The 15,976-nt window shown below is 36.9% G+C and overlaps 1 protein-coding gene across 1 annotated transcript; it reads right to left on the minus strand.

The window, feature by feature from the left end:
- Nucleotides 1–3,570: 3,570 nt before the first annotated feature.
- On the minus strand, nt 3,571–8,407 carry LOC121024742 (amelogenin-like). Its single transcript, XM_040466960.1, has 4 exons — nt 8,109–8,407; nt 6,208–6,255; nt 4,929–4,970; nt 3,571–4,188 (listed from the first exon to the last, which is right to left on the minus strand). Exons 1-4 carry the CDS (start codon nt 8,160–8,162, stop codon nt 3,694–3,696), a joined length of 639 nt encoding a protein of 212 aa, XP_040322894.1. The 5' UTR covers nt 8,163–8,407; the 3' UTR covers nt 3,571–3,693.
- Nucleotides 8,408–15,976: the final 7,569 nt, after the last annotated feature.

Consider the following 15,976-nt stretch of genomic DNA (forward strand, 5'->3'; position numbering starts at 1 on the left):
GTGTGTGTGTGTGTGTGTGTGTGTGTGTGTGTGTGTGTGTGTGTGTGATCCAGGCAAGTTCATTCATAAATTAATTCTTCTAACACCTGACCAGAAGAGCTTTGCATCATGGAAGATACAGTTGGTTGGAATGGCATACATGATGAAGACCCTAGAGTTAAAGTCATGACCCATTAATTGATTTTCACCTGCAACTAAAAAACAGTAACATACAAAAAAGCATGTAAACAATCACACAAAAAACATGTGTCATCAATGTAAAAGTAGACGGTCGCAGAGCTGGTTAATTAACTAATCAGGAGGTAGAGGTCACTTGATTAGAAGTGGTCAAAGATGGCAGTCATATCTCAAGGCATTATATCCTACAATAAATACACCCAGAAGCTCCTCCTCTCCTAACAGACATTTGTTTTGGCCCCATTCATTGTTCAGGTTCCATACCTAAATCAGACACTAGCAAGGGAAATATATGCTGTATTTGGTATCGGTGGATATGGTATGTGATGGTAATTGATGCCATAATTGGTACAGATAAGTGAGCACTCATTCCCTGAGCCAGTGTAGGGCCTCATCTGTCCTGAGTTTGTGGAAGGCCAGATGCTGGGAGAAATTCCAGCTTTGCCAACAAGGAATGAGTGGTGAGGAAAGTTGTTGCACAGCTAAGTGAGGAAGTCTGCCATTTTTGCCAGGGCATTTTGACTATTAGTGTGGCTGCTGCTAGGCCTCCTCTTATCAGTATTTCTGACTTATTTTATCCCTTTGGTAGGTTCTAGATTCCTTAAGGATGGGAAATTACTATTTTTAGCAGGGCATGGAATCTTGCCTTACCCTAAAAGATGATAAATAGGGGCGCCTGGGTGGCGCAGTCGGTTAAGCGTCCGACTTCAGCCAGGTCACGATCTCGCGGTCCGTGAGTTCGAGCCCCGCGTCGGGCTCTGGGCTGATGGCTCAGAGCCTGGAGCCTGTTTCCGATTCTGTGTCTCCCTCTCTCTCTGCCCCTCCCCCGTTCATGCTCTGTCTCTCTCTGTCCCAAAAATAAATAAACGTTGAAAAAAAAATTTAAAAAAAAAAAAAAAAAGATGATAAATAAATATTAACTAAATTGGGTAAAATCCCCCCATTCCAACTTTTTTAATTATAAATTTGTTATTGAATCCAAATTTTTAAAAATCAAATTTTTATTTGTTTCAATAGCAACACTATTCCAATATATCTATGTTTATTTATTGTAGAAGATGATTGAGGGGCCTTAATCACAAAGGTACTGGAATAAAGTTACTGTGAGTACTGTGGACCCTGCAAAGATTGTTTACAAATCTGTGTGTGTGTAGAAGGAAAAAAAAAAGATTTAATATGCATCTGTTAATAGTCTGATGATGATGGGCGCTTGGGTGGCTCGGTCGGTTAACCGTCCGACTTCGCTCAGTCACGATCTCACAGTTTGTGGGTTCAAGCCTCGCATTGGGCTCTGTGCTGATGGCTTAGAGCCTGGAGCCTACTTCGGATCCTAGGTCTCCCCCTCTCTCTGTCCCTCCCATGCTCATGCTCTGTCTCTCTCTGTCTCTCAACAATAAAGAAACATTAAAAAAAAATTTTTTTTTAAGTAGACTAATGATGATGCAGTAGAATTTACCATATTAAACCCTATGAAGTAAAGGAAATGATTTGTGTATAAAAGGTTCATGACTTTTCTAAGGAAAATCCACTTAATAAACCTTTTCTTTGGAAAAAAAATTTAGTATTCTATAATTAGTATATTAAACATATCACATGGTTTTACTTTAAACATGTTTTTAGTGTAATCAGTATATTTAAAAGTCCAGATTTTTATTTGAATTATAAAATCAGTGTTCCAGGTTCTCGTTTGTTTTGTAATATGAGCATATTTCAAGACTTCAGTTTTGGTGACTTTTTTTTTTTTTTTTTTTTTACTTTACCAGCTATTAGAACTCATGCATAAACTAACACACTCAAAAAAATTTACACTTTGTCTAAAAAAAATTGTTGTTTGCCAAACTATCAGTTTGTAGTTTATAAGTTCTATGTTCTCTCAAGTGCTACAAAGTTTTACATTTATCACAAAAAAAACATGGATTTTTAAGATACATTTTATTGGCTTCTAATGGTATTTATTTTTAGTTACAGAATTTACTAGTAAACCTGCTACAGGCACAAATCATTGGGTTCTTGTGTCACTTCTAAAAGAAACTGAAATATCTACTCCTCTCATTTTCTGATATTTCAGTCCTGAAAAAAAGATACCAAAAGAAACATTTAAAGTAATGTGCAAATATTTTTGGAGAGTGCCATTATAAAATAACACATACAGAGCTTCATGTTTTACATAAAAATATACTGCATATTAAGCTGAATTCTATAGTCTCCAAACTTCCTTTGTTGTTTCATTATTGTTAGAAATGATTTGTCTACAAAGGTGTCTCCTGCCTTCAGAATACTTGAAATCTATTATATAATATTAAAATTACAATAGCTATCTTTCTTTGAGTAATTTCTGCCTGCTAGACTCTCATCTAATCACTTTATTTTCTAATCACTTAACTCTAAGAAGTCATGTATTTATTATCTAATTTTACACACGCAAAAATGAAACAATTGAAACTACCTATCCAAATTAATCTTTGTATAGTTTTTATATGGTATGAACACATGATAATGTCCATGGCCTTATTTATTAGTAAACAAATAAATGTATGTTCTACATAGTATATTAAAATATGTATTACGTTGAATCTGTATCTCTTCATGAGAGAACATAAAGTTTAGACTAAAATAATTGACTATAAGTATCACATTATTTGGGATACCATCAATTCTAAAAGGATAGAGGATATTTTTACCATATCTTCATAAATATAATTATCATTCATAATTATAAAACCTTTATTGCATGTAGTATAATTTTTAATTATACTATAAATAGTCGTTTTACTATTTATACTAGAAATACAAACACTTGAACAGAGCCTTAAAATTATATGATCCATCACTTTCCGTCATTTTAGAAATAAAAGCTAACCACCCATAAATTTGAAATAATTTGTGTGATACCATTTCTTTCTTTGGGGCAAAGCTCATAGTAGAAACTACATGTTCTGTTTAGTCATTCAGGTCATTTCATTACTTCATCACTGCTTCTAAGTGGCAAACCACTGACTGAATTTGTAAATTGTAGAATTACACAAACATATACACAGTCCTGAGGATTTATAGGATGAAGGTCACTCTAATGGTTATTTCTAATTAATTTGCAGAATTTCCATTAGTGAAAGGATATTTTGGGCTAAAATGGAAAAATTATTATGATAATCTATTGATCCATTTAATTCTAGTATCCATTGCTAACACTAACGCTAGTGAGGATTAATGCTAGGATCAAATGCTAAAAGTCTGTCCAGTTTTGCTGTTTTCGCTTAACACTGAAAACTGCTTTAACACAGGTCTCTCTTAGGTCTTTAAAGAGATTTTCCACTTGCTGTGTTTTAACCTATTCTAATATTTGCATTCTCTTCACTCACAAAATTATGACTGGTATCCTTCAGGTTAGAGCCTGCTCTTGCTACTGAAAGAAATGAAAGATAAGGAGGACTGATACCCTCATTCTGTTGGCCAAGAAATGAATGCATTTCAGTAATCTATATGTCGCTGAAATTCAAAATAATTGCAGATTTGAACCTAACATAAATATGTCATGTAGACAAAACCGTTTTCTCGGATGTTGTGGTGGCTACAAGGGATACTCACCACTTCTTCCTGCTTGGTCTTGTCTGTTGCTGGCCAAGCTTCCAGAGGTAGATCAGGAAGCATGGGGGGCAGGGGCTGTATGGGGAACATCGGAGGCAGAGGTGGCTGTGGCAGCAAGGGCTGGATGGGGTGCATGGGTGACTGGGGCTGGATGGGCTGGTGAGGCTGTGGCTGGATGGGCTGGGGCTGGAAGGGCTGCTGGGCAGGCAGAGGGAGGGTTGCCTGGTGGTGTTGGGTTGGAGTCATGGAGTGTTGGCCAGGAACTGGCATCACTGGTTGCTGGGGAACCACAGGCTGCTGAGCTGGCACCATGGGAATGTGGTGATGAGGCTGAAGGGCTTGATTTGGGGAATTCTGCTGGGACAGCACGGGAATGATTTGGTGGTGCAGCCATCCACCCATGGGTTCATAACCATAGGAAGGGTACTGGTGAGAAACAAAGAGTCAGGTTTACCATTGACTCCATTGACTTCCAACTGTAGATGTAGTCATGTTGTCTTTGTCATTATGGCTATGAATGTTTATGCATTTTCTCCTGTGCAAGAATTTCTGTGTACACAGATACCACCTTTTAAAAACTAGATTTTCGGGGCGCCTGGGTGGCGCAGTCGGTTAAGCGTCCGACTTCAGTCAGGTCACGATCTCGCGGTCCGTGAGTTCGAGCCCCGCGTCGGGCTCTGGGCTGATGGCTCAGAGCCTGGAGCCTGTTTCCGATTCTGTGTCTCCCTCTCTCTCTGCCCCTCCCCCACTCATGCTCTGTCTCTCTCTGTCCCAAAAATAAATAAACGTTGAAAAAAAAAATTAAAAAAAAATAAAAACTAGATTTTCGGGGAGCCTGGGTGGCTCAGTCGGTTAAGCAGCCGACTTCGGCTCAGGTCACGATCTCACGGTTCGTGAGTTCAAGCCCCGTGTCAGGCTCTGTGCTGACCGCTCAGAGCCTGGAGCCTGTTTCAGATTCTGTGTCTCCCTCTCTCTCTCGGACCGTCCCCGTTCATGCTCTGTCTCTCTCTGTCTCAAAAGTAAATAAACATTAAAAATAAATAAATAAAAATAAAAACTAGATCTTCCATTATGTCTGTATGTGGCATAGATATTTATTTCACTTAAAAGGGAATTGAAATATAAGCCTAGTATCCTAAGGGAATAAAAAACAAAAATATACATACCAGATGCCTTATGTTCTGATACCACTTCAGAGGGGTAAGCACCTTAAGAGAAAAAGACATCAAAGAAAAACTTTAATTTAGTTTCATGAAACACAGACTCACTAATACAGTTCCATCAAAAGTGATAGCCTGAAAATGTGAGTTCTACAGAAGAAAAAATAAGGTAAACGGTTATCAATGCTTCCTATATGTATCCATCACACATTTTTTCAAGCTTCCTCACATACTCTAAGTCAAATATCACCACACTTACTTTTACAGACAAGGTCATGGAACAAGGTTTATAATTTTACTGAGGTAATTCTATTTAATTCCATAGCTCCTATTCTTTGCAAGAGCAAAACAAAACAAAAATTAATATGACATACATTAATTACGTCTTTTTTTAACTTGATGTCCCAATGAAAAAATAAAGGAGTTTTCTGGTCAAATACACTACTCTTTTAAGATGTAACAAAATCTTGCCTCAAATTGCTAACATTTTCCCTCACCTTGTATGAGTAAACAGATTCAGAGATTATCATCTGAACCTGTGAAAGAAGTAGGAGTTTCATTCTTCAAGAATAGTATACTTCAGAATGCAGTAGTACAGAATTTTCTATCAATACAAGCAACAATTACTAACCTTACTCATTACACTTGACAAACCAATTTTATATTTATTAACTGTTTTGCTCCTCAAACTATTTTGAAGCATGGGCATTATAATTATTTCCATTCCACACTTGGGAAAACCAAAGTTTCAGAGGGAAAAATAATTTTCCAAGTTCCTGTGTTTAGTATATGGTTGAGGAGAGCTTCAGACCTGATTTCCAGAAACATGTTTTTCATTGCTCCATGAATATCTCATAGACCACTATGTTATTAATCTTTCAGTAAAGACAAACAAGGGAGACACATAGACTGAACATCTTAGCATCAGGAATTTCAGCTGCAAAGGATCTTAAATAACAACTTACCTGACTCCCCAAACTTATACAGGCTGGAATAGAACAAAGCTGCTCAGCCAGAGTTTACTCTCTGCCCTGCCATGCAGCACCCCCTGAGGGATAGTTTGTGATGGATAATTTTATAACTATATAGGCAGGAGAAACTGAGTCAGAGAGGCCAAATAGGAGTGTGCTGGGACAATGCAGGCTTAAACCAGGCAGCTGGTAATGAGAACTGAAAAAGCAGGACTGAGAAACATCTTGAATAAAGAATCAACATAGTATTATTTACAGAGCCCAGGGAATTGTTAACCGAAACAATGATCAAAGTTAGTAAAGAGAAAAATTACCTCATAGCTGAAGTTGATATAACTAGGGTGCCCAGGATGAGGTGGTAGCTTTTATGGAGGGGAAAGGAGTAGGGAGAGGGAGAGGAGGGAGGAAAAGAGAGAGGGAGAGAAGAAGAGATTAAGCCAATGCCCAATTCTTCACATTAAGAGACTGAATCCACTTTAAAAAAAATCTAAATGGTGCAAAGTATATTTTAAGTCTACTTTTAGTTTGAACATGTATGCTGTGTAGGAGAGGAGCCCTCTTATTTTAAAGACATCCAGAACAACTAAATGACTTTTCCCAAGATCTGGAAGCAAAAAACAAACACATTTATCCTCAAATGATCTTCAAGCACCTTCCATCCATGTGGTAAATTAATCTTACTCTACCCATTCACCATTTTATGTCTTAATGCAACTCACTCCATGTTGGAAAGAGATGTGTTTCTCTTACACAATTTTGAAGTACCTACAAGAAGAGAACTGTGTCACAAACGCTCCCTTATAGATCAGGAGGTAGAGAAGTGCTTAAATATCAAAGAGAGTCCTCACAATTGACATGCAAAAGCACATCAACAACAACATAGAAACAACTACCTGTGAATTATTGATGAACATGAGGAGATGAAGAGGTAAGGTGGAAACATTATAAACCCCGTGGAAAATGAAAGAGTTGATTTATGAAATTTAGGCTGATTCTTTTAATTATTCTGTCAAAGTGTTCATGGCAGAAAAAAAGTTCAAAATAAAAAACAGCCTGAAAAATTATCTAAACCAGAACTGTCTGGCCTGTCAAAAGTGGAGGCCATGTGACTGATGACTGCATTGTACAATTCTGGTTGGCCCTGGAGTGGGGGAGAGGGAGAGGAGAGAGGATCATGCATGTTCCTGAGAACATTGAGCTAATGAAGCGTTTTGTTTTTTTTTTAAGTTTTAAATGCTCGTTTCATTTCATAAGAGCATTTATTTGATGTCACCTGAATGTCAATTATTTTAGTCAGGTAATTGCCTTTCCTGTACTTTCTTGATATAAACCCTCAGGGAGTAGGGGTGTTGAACAAACTGAGGAATGGGAGAAAAGACTATTTGTAATGCAGAGATCTCTCAGGGGACTAGAAATTGCCACCATTCATGGTTTCAGGAAGGCAGAGCACAGTCTTGGTCTTGTGGGTGAGAAAGGAAGAGAGGAGGCAGATATGCAAGGTTTGCTGGCTTCTGGTTGTATCAACTGTTCCTTATACCACTGAAAAGCAGTTGGGTCCTGCTTTACCTGATATTAATCTAAGCCCCCTACCTGACGTACTTATGTCTAAAGAGAATGGATCAGACTTGCTGGTCCTTGGTACATTTGAATGTAAAATATATCCAAATACATTGGGCATAGGATTCTGGAAAACCACACAGAAGCACGCATGTACTTAGCAGGTGCACCCAAAGGGTGCGGCCTCTGACAACAAGGAGAGGTTCAAGAAGGAAATTCCTAACATAGAAATCTTACCCACAAGATAACAGCAGTGGAGTGTGAAGGGCAGGAAGAGAGTTGGGCACTTGTAAGAAATTGCGTTTTAGAGAAAACTGGCATTTTTGTAATATGTGGCTAAGGCTGATTAAGCATTTTCTCTGGAGGCCTTGAAGGGTCTCTTCCAAAAGTTTCCTCCATGTAGAGTCCTGGGCACTACCACCGGTCCAGCTGTACTGAACATTGGGTGGGGACATCTCAATTGTTTTTTTTGTTTGTTTGTTTTTTTGTTTTTTTTTTTTTATCACAAGCTTTTCAAAGTGTTTCTTAAACACAGAGACATTTGAGGACATCTTATATTGTACTGTCTTAAACCCTAAAGTTTACTAGTACTGGGGCAGATTTTTATTTCCAAGCTTGTGAAATTTGAATTGACTTATACAGGGATTGTTTTACTCACAGGCATAGCAAAGGCTGCTCCCAGGAAGCAGGCAAACAAAATCCAGGTCCCCATTTCTTATGGCCCTGAAATATAAGTCAACATCTGCTTTTCTTAACTCATCTCAAACATGCACATGATTAGTGCTTCATAAAGTACATGTAATTCATATTAGTTTATTGCAAATAAAGAAGGTAGAGTTATGTCATCCCTAGTTCAATATCTTTCTTAGTTAGATGCTGCATTATAATTACTCCACAAATTAGATGAATGGGATATAAAACAAAACCTAAACATCCTAAGTAATCCCCATTGCTTCAAGGCCCAAATTAGTGACTCACTTTGAAAACCTTAAGTAGAGGGGCGCCTGGGTGGCGCAGTCGGTTAAGCGTCCGACTTCAGCCAGGTCACGATCTTGCGGTCCGTGAGTTCGAGCCCCGCGTCAGGCTCTGGGCTGATGGCTCAGAGCCTGGAGCCTGTTTCCTATTCTGTGTCTCCCTCTCTCTCTGCCCCTCCCCCGTTCATGCTCTGTCTCTCTCTGTCCCAAAAATAAATAAAAACGTTGAAAAAAAAATTAAAAAAAAAAAAGAAAACCTTAAGTAGAAAAACCCTAAATATTTTTATAGAAAGTGAAAATAAAGTGTAATAATGCTGATATAAGAACTACAATTAGGTTGTCTATATTCTGTCTTTTTTAACAAATTAATAAGAAAAAATATGGGGTACACATTTTGTTCATGATCCCATTTTTTTAGATATACTTTTGATGTTGTAAATTATAACCCAAAAATATCATTTTAATTTATTTCATAAGTAATTAAGAGAAATATTGTTATGGTTTGGGCTTAAGAAGGTTTTTTTGGAATCTGGAACTAAACTTTTAAAAATATAGACAACATTTGCTGTATTAAAAAGTAAAAATTTCACTTAAGCAATCACAGACTCATTCAGTTGTGGTCCAACTAATTAATTAATTCTGGACAGCATGTAATATGATAAATGTGAAATACATTTGCCTCTGTTAAACATAAAATACAGAAAAACAAAGAAGCATCATAAAAAGGAATTTAAATTATGAACAAAACCCACATACCTTTGAATGTACCAAGACTAAGTTTCAGTCTGAAACACAAGGATGCCCAATCTTTTAGATTTCTTGTAAGTATGAGGCCAATTTATATTATTCACAACTTCTAGAACAGCCAATCATATTTCTGAAGGAAAAATGTGTTGAGTATAACTAAAAATCCTTATATCATGAATTTTTAGCAACCTTGGTTAAATTTAAGACAGTATATTTTGATTAGTACATATAGTCTTTCATTACAGGCAATAATACGTTTAACAGGCAAAAGAGGTTTAATTGGGCTGTTTTTTAAGTCTGTAAATTAGCTGATTTCACATGCTGATATATTCAAAATTACTTTTAAGAACCTGTTATGTCATTGTGTCTAAGCAGTTATAATTTCAGAATTACCACTATATTTTCTTTCATTGAAAGTGTGTCCTCTATTCGCTTGTTATTACTTTTGATCACCATTTTGGTGTCAACCCAGAAAATGGACAATAATACATCCTTCTGTCCTGAAAACTTTTTGCCATCCAAAGAACCAAAATTCAGAGGCATCACTTTTGCTAATGATCTGAAAGGGATGTCATACACCAATAGCACATTCACACATATGTTTTTTAGTTCTTATAAACACTTATCACAGGATATATTGCTCTGGTTATCTCATTCCACATAGCAACAGGCTTTCTTAGTATTATGGTCCTTCTTTCCCATGTATTACCAGCCCATTTCTGCTTTCTTTCACAGATTAGCATGAATTCATCTTTCTTTTTCAGAATCTTTTGGTTGTCTGTTATTATTGTGTCTTCAGTGTTCTAAGCAGCTTCTAATTTGCCTAAATACTAACTAAAGTTTATCTCTTTCTAAGAGGACCATGAGTTACCTATTAAATTTGTTATTTTTACCACTCTACCTTGTAAAGCACATGGACTTATTCTTTTATTCTATAATCTATCCAATTAAAAAATGTAACTAATAATAAGTGGTAATTGAGAAGTTTTCTATCAACCTTACATTAGCAAACAAAATATATATAGTCAGATATAATTTATAGTAAATCTGGGTCACTCATTACTTAGATGTACTTTATAAATTTATAAACTTTAATGTACTTATATTGTTAAGTATCCACATTTGATTAAATTTAAGAAGAAAACATTCATTAGAATCAATATAATCATGGTTAAGATCTGGGACTTAGACTTAACATTAATTTGCTGCCAGTTTCATTATGGATTCAGTCACCACTAACAAGTTACTTATCTTGTGTGAGTCCTAGTGTCCTTATCTGTAAAATGGGGAAAGCAATAAAATCCAATTAAGAGGACAAGCATGAAAACTAAACAAGTGATATCCTTGCAAAATAGAAAATACTTAACCCCATCACATGGACATAACAGAGGTTTAAAAGAGGCAAATAAATAAAAAACTGAACTAATTCAAGGTGGGGATGCCAGTGACTCATTCAGTTAAGCATCTGACTCTTGATTTTGGCTCAGCTATGATCCCAGGGTCGTGATTTCAAGTCTCACATTGCGTTCTCTCCTGACAGCATGGAACCTACTTGGGGATCTCTCCCCTTCTCTCTCTGTCTCTCTCTCTCTCTCCCTCCCTCCCTCCCTCTGCCTGTCCCCATCTTGTACTCATTCTCTTTAAAAAAAAATGTTTTTAGGGGCGCCTGGGTGGCGCAGTCGGTTAAGCGTCCGACTTCAGCCAGGTCACGATTTTGCGGTCTGTGAGTTCGAGCCCCGCGTCAGGCTCTGGGCTGATGGCTCAGAGCCTGGAGCCTGTTTCCGATTCTGTGTCTCCCTCTCTCTCTGACCTTCACCCGTTCATGCTCTGTCTCTCTCTGTCCCAAAAATAAATAAAGGTTGAAAAAAAAAATTTTTTTTAATGTTTTTAAAAAAGAAAAACTAAAGCACAATTCAAAAAATAAGAAGATAAAATAAGACATACAATCCAATACAATCCAATCCAATATAATACAATACACTATTTAAGGTGGTGAATTAGTAGAGTTTCAAATGACAATTGTGTCCATGGTTTATTTTTGTTTGTGAATATATTTATTGGCAAATTCTACATTGGAGGCAAGAAGAACTCTTTTTGAAGGAGCTTGTGAAAAATGCATATTTTGAAAGTTGGCAGTAGCTTACAGAGAGGAGTCAAGGTGATTAGAGACATGGGAACGATAGGAAGGGAAATGTAGATTACATTTTCTCTGTCAATACTTCTGTTTCTTTTCATTTAACTACAGGTATTGGATCTCATGAAAGGATTTTTAGAAATAATTTATAGGACATTGTAGGTGATCTACTGATGAAATCTTTGGAGAAAAACCTGTGGCTTTCTGGTTTTACAAAATTCATCTCATTATGTTTCCACTTTTCAAAAATGAGAGAATGATCTATTGGATCTACATGATCAAACAGAAAGCTTACTGATTGTGGCATTAATTCTTGTCAACACCAAGATAGCAAGTTAGTGCTAATTCAACATGGACAGTTGTCTAGGGTTTGATGAACAGCTGTATAGAAACAATGTGATTCTTTCTGTTTGCTTTCTTTCACTGCATATTCTAAGTCATAGGATAAGACATTTTGTTTCTCTTGCTTTTTGCCGTTATTTAATTCTCTTTACTGTTAAAAAAATGAATCATAAGCGTAAAATATTCTCTGTGATAATATATCAAGGACAATTGCAATAATATGGCCCTTGAATAATGCCTTTTTTCACTTATGCATGTGTTCCAAATATATGAATTGAAGCCTGTTGAAGCCTATGACTGTGTACCTCTTTTGGTTATTTTAGAAGCTAAAAAACTTGTATTTTTAATTGCTTCTAAAAGCTTTTTTCTAACAAGGGTAAATAGACACCCTTAAAAGCTACAATTGAGTGTTTTGCTCATTTATTACTTTTTATTCCTTTGCTTGACTTGCAACCCATCATGTTTTGCCATTTCATAATGTTTATGCTAGCAAGTTTCCCCCTTCTAATCTGCCAGTTTTAATATATGGTGTGTTGAAAATCCAACTGCCCAGTCTTGTTCAAAATATGTGTGGACTTCCAGTAAAGCAATGAGCTAAGTGATGGTATCAAGGGGAAATTATTTGTGAGAGAAATGCAGGAACATCAGTTTTGTGTCATTGCTTTTTGATTGCTAGGAGGGCATTCTGGTTTTGTTTGTTTGTGTTTCTTGTTCTGTTTTATTTTTCATTTGGCAGTAGGTATTCAAAGCAGTTACCTTTATTGTTTGAAATCCTTATGTTTATTATATTTATTAAAAAAAACTGAGGTGGTAGAAAAGTTTACACGTATCCTAGAAAATGGTATGGATAATGTATATCTGAAAAGCATCAAAACAGTAGGTAGATAATTCTTGGAAAAAGCACTAGGAATGAACAAAATATTATTTAACTCTATGAAGGAAAACAATAATGGGTGTTCCTTCTAAAATCAGAAAACATGGAAAACAATTTGTGATAGTGGATTTTGACAGCTAACATTTTGGACATTTTTAGGAACAGGCCAAATCACTATATGGAAATATTTTGTTGCTTTATTCTTGGTAATATGAATCTAGTATATTCTGAATCATTTGTTGAACATTTTATTTTTTTATAGCTAAATATATTTACTGCTAAATCAGTCATATATTTTTGAATGAAAATTTTATCTGTTTTGAATTTTATTTGCAACTTTACTTGATACTTTCATAAACTCAAATGCGTTCCCTTAATAGTGACAGAGTGGCATTCTACACAGGGCACTAGACGAAGGTAGAAAGGCAAGTATTGGGGCACCTGGGTGGCTCAATTGATTCAGCATCAGACTTCAGCTCAGATCATGATCTTGCAGTTCATGCATTCCAGCCCTACATCAGCTCACTGCTGTCAGCCTGTCAATGCAGAGCCTGCTTCAGGTCCTGTGTCCCTCTCTCTCTGCTCCATCCCCATTTGTGTTCTGCCCAAAATAAATATTTTTTTTAAAGGAATAAAGAAAGACCAGTATTGTGGGTTTGTTTTTGCTAAGCTGTCATCTTCGTGAGTTTCTTTTTCCCTTTGATCTTCAGGTTCTCAACTGATCAAGATTGATTGGTTCAGCCTTTGCCAACTAAGTTCTAAAGCACCTGAGGAATGTGAAGAGCTGTTTGCCAAATCAAAAAAAAAGATTAGAATAAAAGCAAATATATTTAGGAGGTACTCTAAGTTACATGGTTCCCTTTGCAGTGCTTCTTAATTATCATTTGGTTATTCTTTGGTATGATTGTTTAACATGATGCTACAAAACACAAGTTTTTCAAAGTGATTTGATCCTGGGACAATTTTTAAAATGCAGTATTGAATAATTTGTGAATCCCCTTCAGGCCAAAAATTATGCAATTCCATTTGTGTATTGTAGCACTATTATAAAAAAATTACTATAAACTTTGTAGCTCAAAACAACACGTATTTACTTATTATTTTACTGTTCTATAAATTAGATGCCCAACATGGGTCTTACTAGGTAAAAATCAAAATGTTAGCAGGGTTGTATTCCTTTTGGCCATTCAGGACACAGTCTATTTGTTTCCATTTCCAGCTTCTAAGACCCCCTGTATTTCTTGTCTCATACTCTGCTGACCCATCTTTAAACTCCACAACATTGCATCTCTGTAACCACATAGTTATATTTCCTGTTTGCTTTGGAATGTAGTAGGGTTAATTTAAGGGCCCATGTAGTTTAAGGGCCCATGTAATTACCTTGTATCTACTCAAATAATCTATGATACTCTCTCCACCTCCAGGTTGTTAGTTTAATCACAAATGACACACTTCCATGGAAGAAGATAAATGGCCAATTCCAGAAATTAGGGCCTACACACTTTGGAGGCCATTAAATGGCTGATCACACTGTTTGCCCCCTGACTTCTTTCATTTCTCAACATTAGAGGGTATCATAGACTCTGGGTGTAAACTTCCCTCTTGTCTACCAAGAGAGAGGGATGTAGAATTGAAAGCGAGAGATGGCTAATGTCTGGGAAAAGACAAGAGACCCGAATGAGGATCCTGTCCCATATTTATTCAGACCCAAAGGCTTACAAATGTGATGGGCATGCACAAAGAGACAAGCCAACTGGTAACTTTAACTTGGGGATGTGAGGGAAGAGGTGGGGAGTTTGGAGTTTGGGTCAATATAAAAAAAACTCTGCTGGGGCTCAGCCAGTTAAGCGTCTGACCTCAGCTCAGGTCATGATCTATGGCTCCTGAGTTGAGCCCTATGTTGTGCTCTGTACTGACAGCTTGGAGCCTGGAGCGTGCTTCAGATTCTGTGTCTCCCTGTCTCTTTGCCCATCCCCTGCTCATGCTCTCTCTCAGAAATAAATAAACATTAAAAAATTAAGCAACAGCAAAACAAAATTGGGTGCTGGGCAGTTGGGAGTAAAGATGTTTACAAAGGACATGAGTCAGCACCTCTGTTTATCTTAGCCAAGGGGGTGAGACAGGAAGGGGAAATAATCTCAGGGTTGACAAGGCACCTTTGCTTTTCTTTCTTTTTCTTTAGTATTAAATATAATTTATTGTCAAATTGGTTACCATACAACACCCAGTTCTCATCCCAACAAGTGCCCTCCTCAATGCCCATCACCCACTTTCCCCTCTCCCTCACCCCCATCAACCCTTAGTTTGTTCTCAGTATCCAAGAGTCTCTTATGGTTGCCTCCCTCCCGTTCTGTAACTTTTTTCCCCCTTCCCTTTGCCCATGGTCAAGTTTCTCAGGATCCACATAGGAGTGAAAACATAAGGTATCTGTCTTTCTCTGCCTGACTTATTTCACTCACCAAACACTCTCCAATTCCATCTACGTTGCTGCAAATGGCCAGATTTCATTCTTTCTCATTGTCAAGTAGTATTCCATTGTATATATAGAGAACATCTTTTTATTTTATTTTTTATTTTTAAAGTTTACATCCAAATTAGTTAGCATATACTGCATCAATGATTTCAGGAGTAGATTCCTTAGTGCCGCTTACCCATTTAGCCCATCCCTTCACTCACAACTGCTCCAGTAACCCTCTGTTTGTTCTCCATTTTTTTTTTTAATTTTTTTTTCAACGTTTTTATTTATTTTTGGGACAGAGAGAGACAGAGCATGAACCGGGGAGGGGCAGAGAGAGAGGGAGACACAGAATCGGAAACAGGCTCCAGGCTCCGAGCCACCAGCCCAGAGCCCGACGCGGGGCTCGAACTCACGGACGGCGAGATCGTGACCTGGCTGAAGTCGGACGCTTAACCGACTGCGCCACCCAGGCGCCCCTGTTCTCCATTTTTATGAGTCTCTTCTCTTTTGTCTCCCTCCCTGTTTTTATATTATTTTTGTTTCCCTTCCCTTACGTTCATCTGTTTTGTCTCTTAAAGTCTTCATGTGAGTGAAGTCATAGAATATTTGTCTTTCTATGACTGACTAATTTCACTTAACATAATACGCTCTAGTTCCATCCATGTAGTTGCAAATGCAAGATTTCATTCGTTTTGGTTGCCGAGTCATTCTCCATTGTGTGTTTGTGTGTGTGTGTGTGTGTGTGTGTGTGTATCACACACACACACACACACACATATATATAGATAGATATATATATAACACACACACACATATATATATACACATATATATGTGTATATATATATATATACATATATATATATACACACATATATATACACACACACACACATATATATATATACATACATACATATATATACATACATACATACATACATACATACATACATACACATATATATATATATATATATATATATATATATATATA

Source organism: Herpailurus yagouaroundi, unplaced genomic scaffold, assembly GCF_014898765.1.
Source record: "Herpailurus yagouaroundi ecotype Mexico unplaced genomic scaffold, PumYag 67050, whole genome shotgun sequence".
Lineage (NCBI taxonomy): Eukaryota > Metazoa > Chordata > Mammalia > Carnivora > Felidae > Herpailurus > Herpailurus yagouaroundi.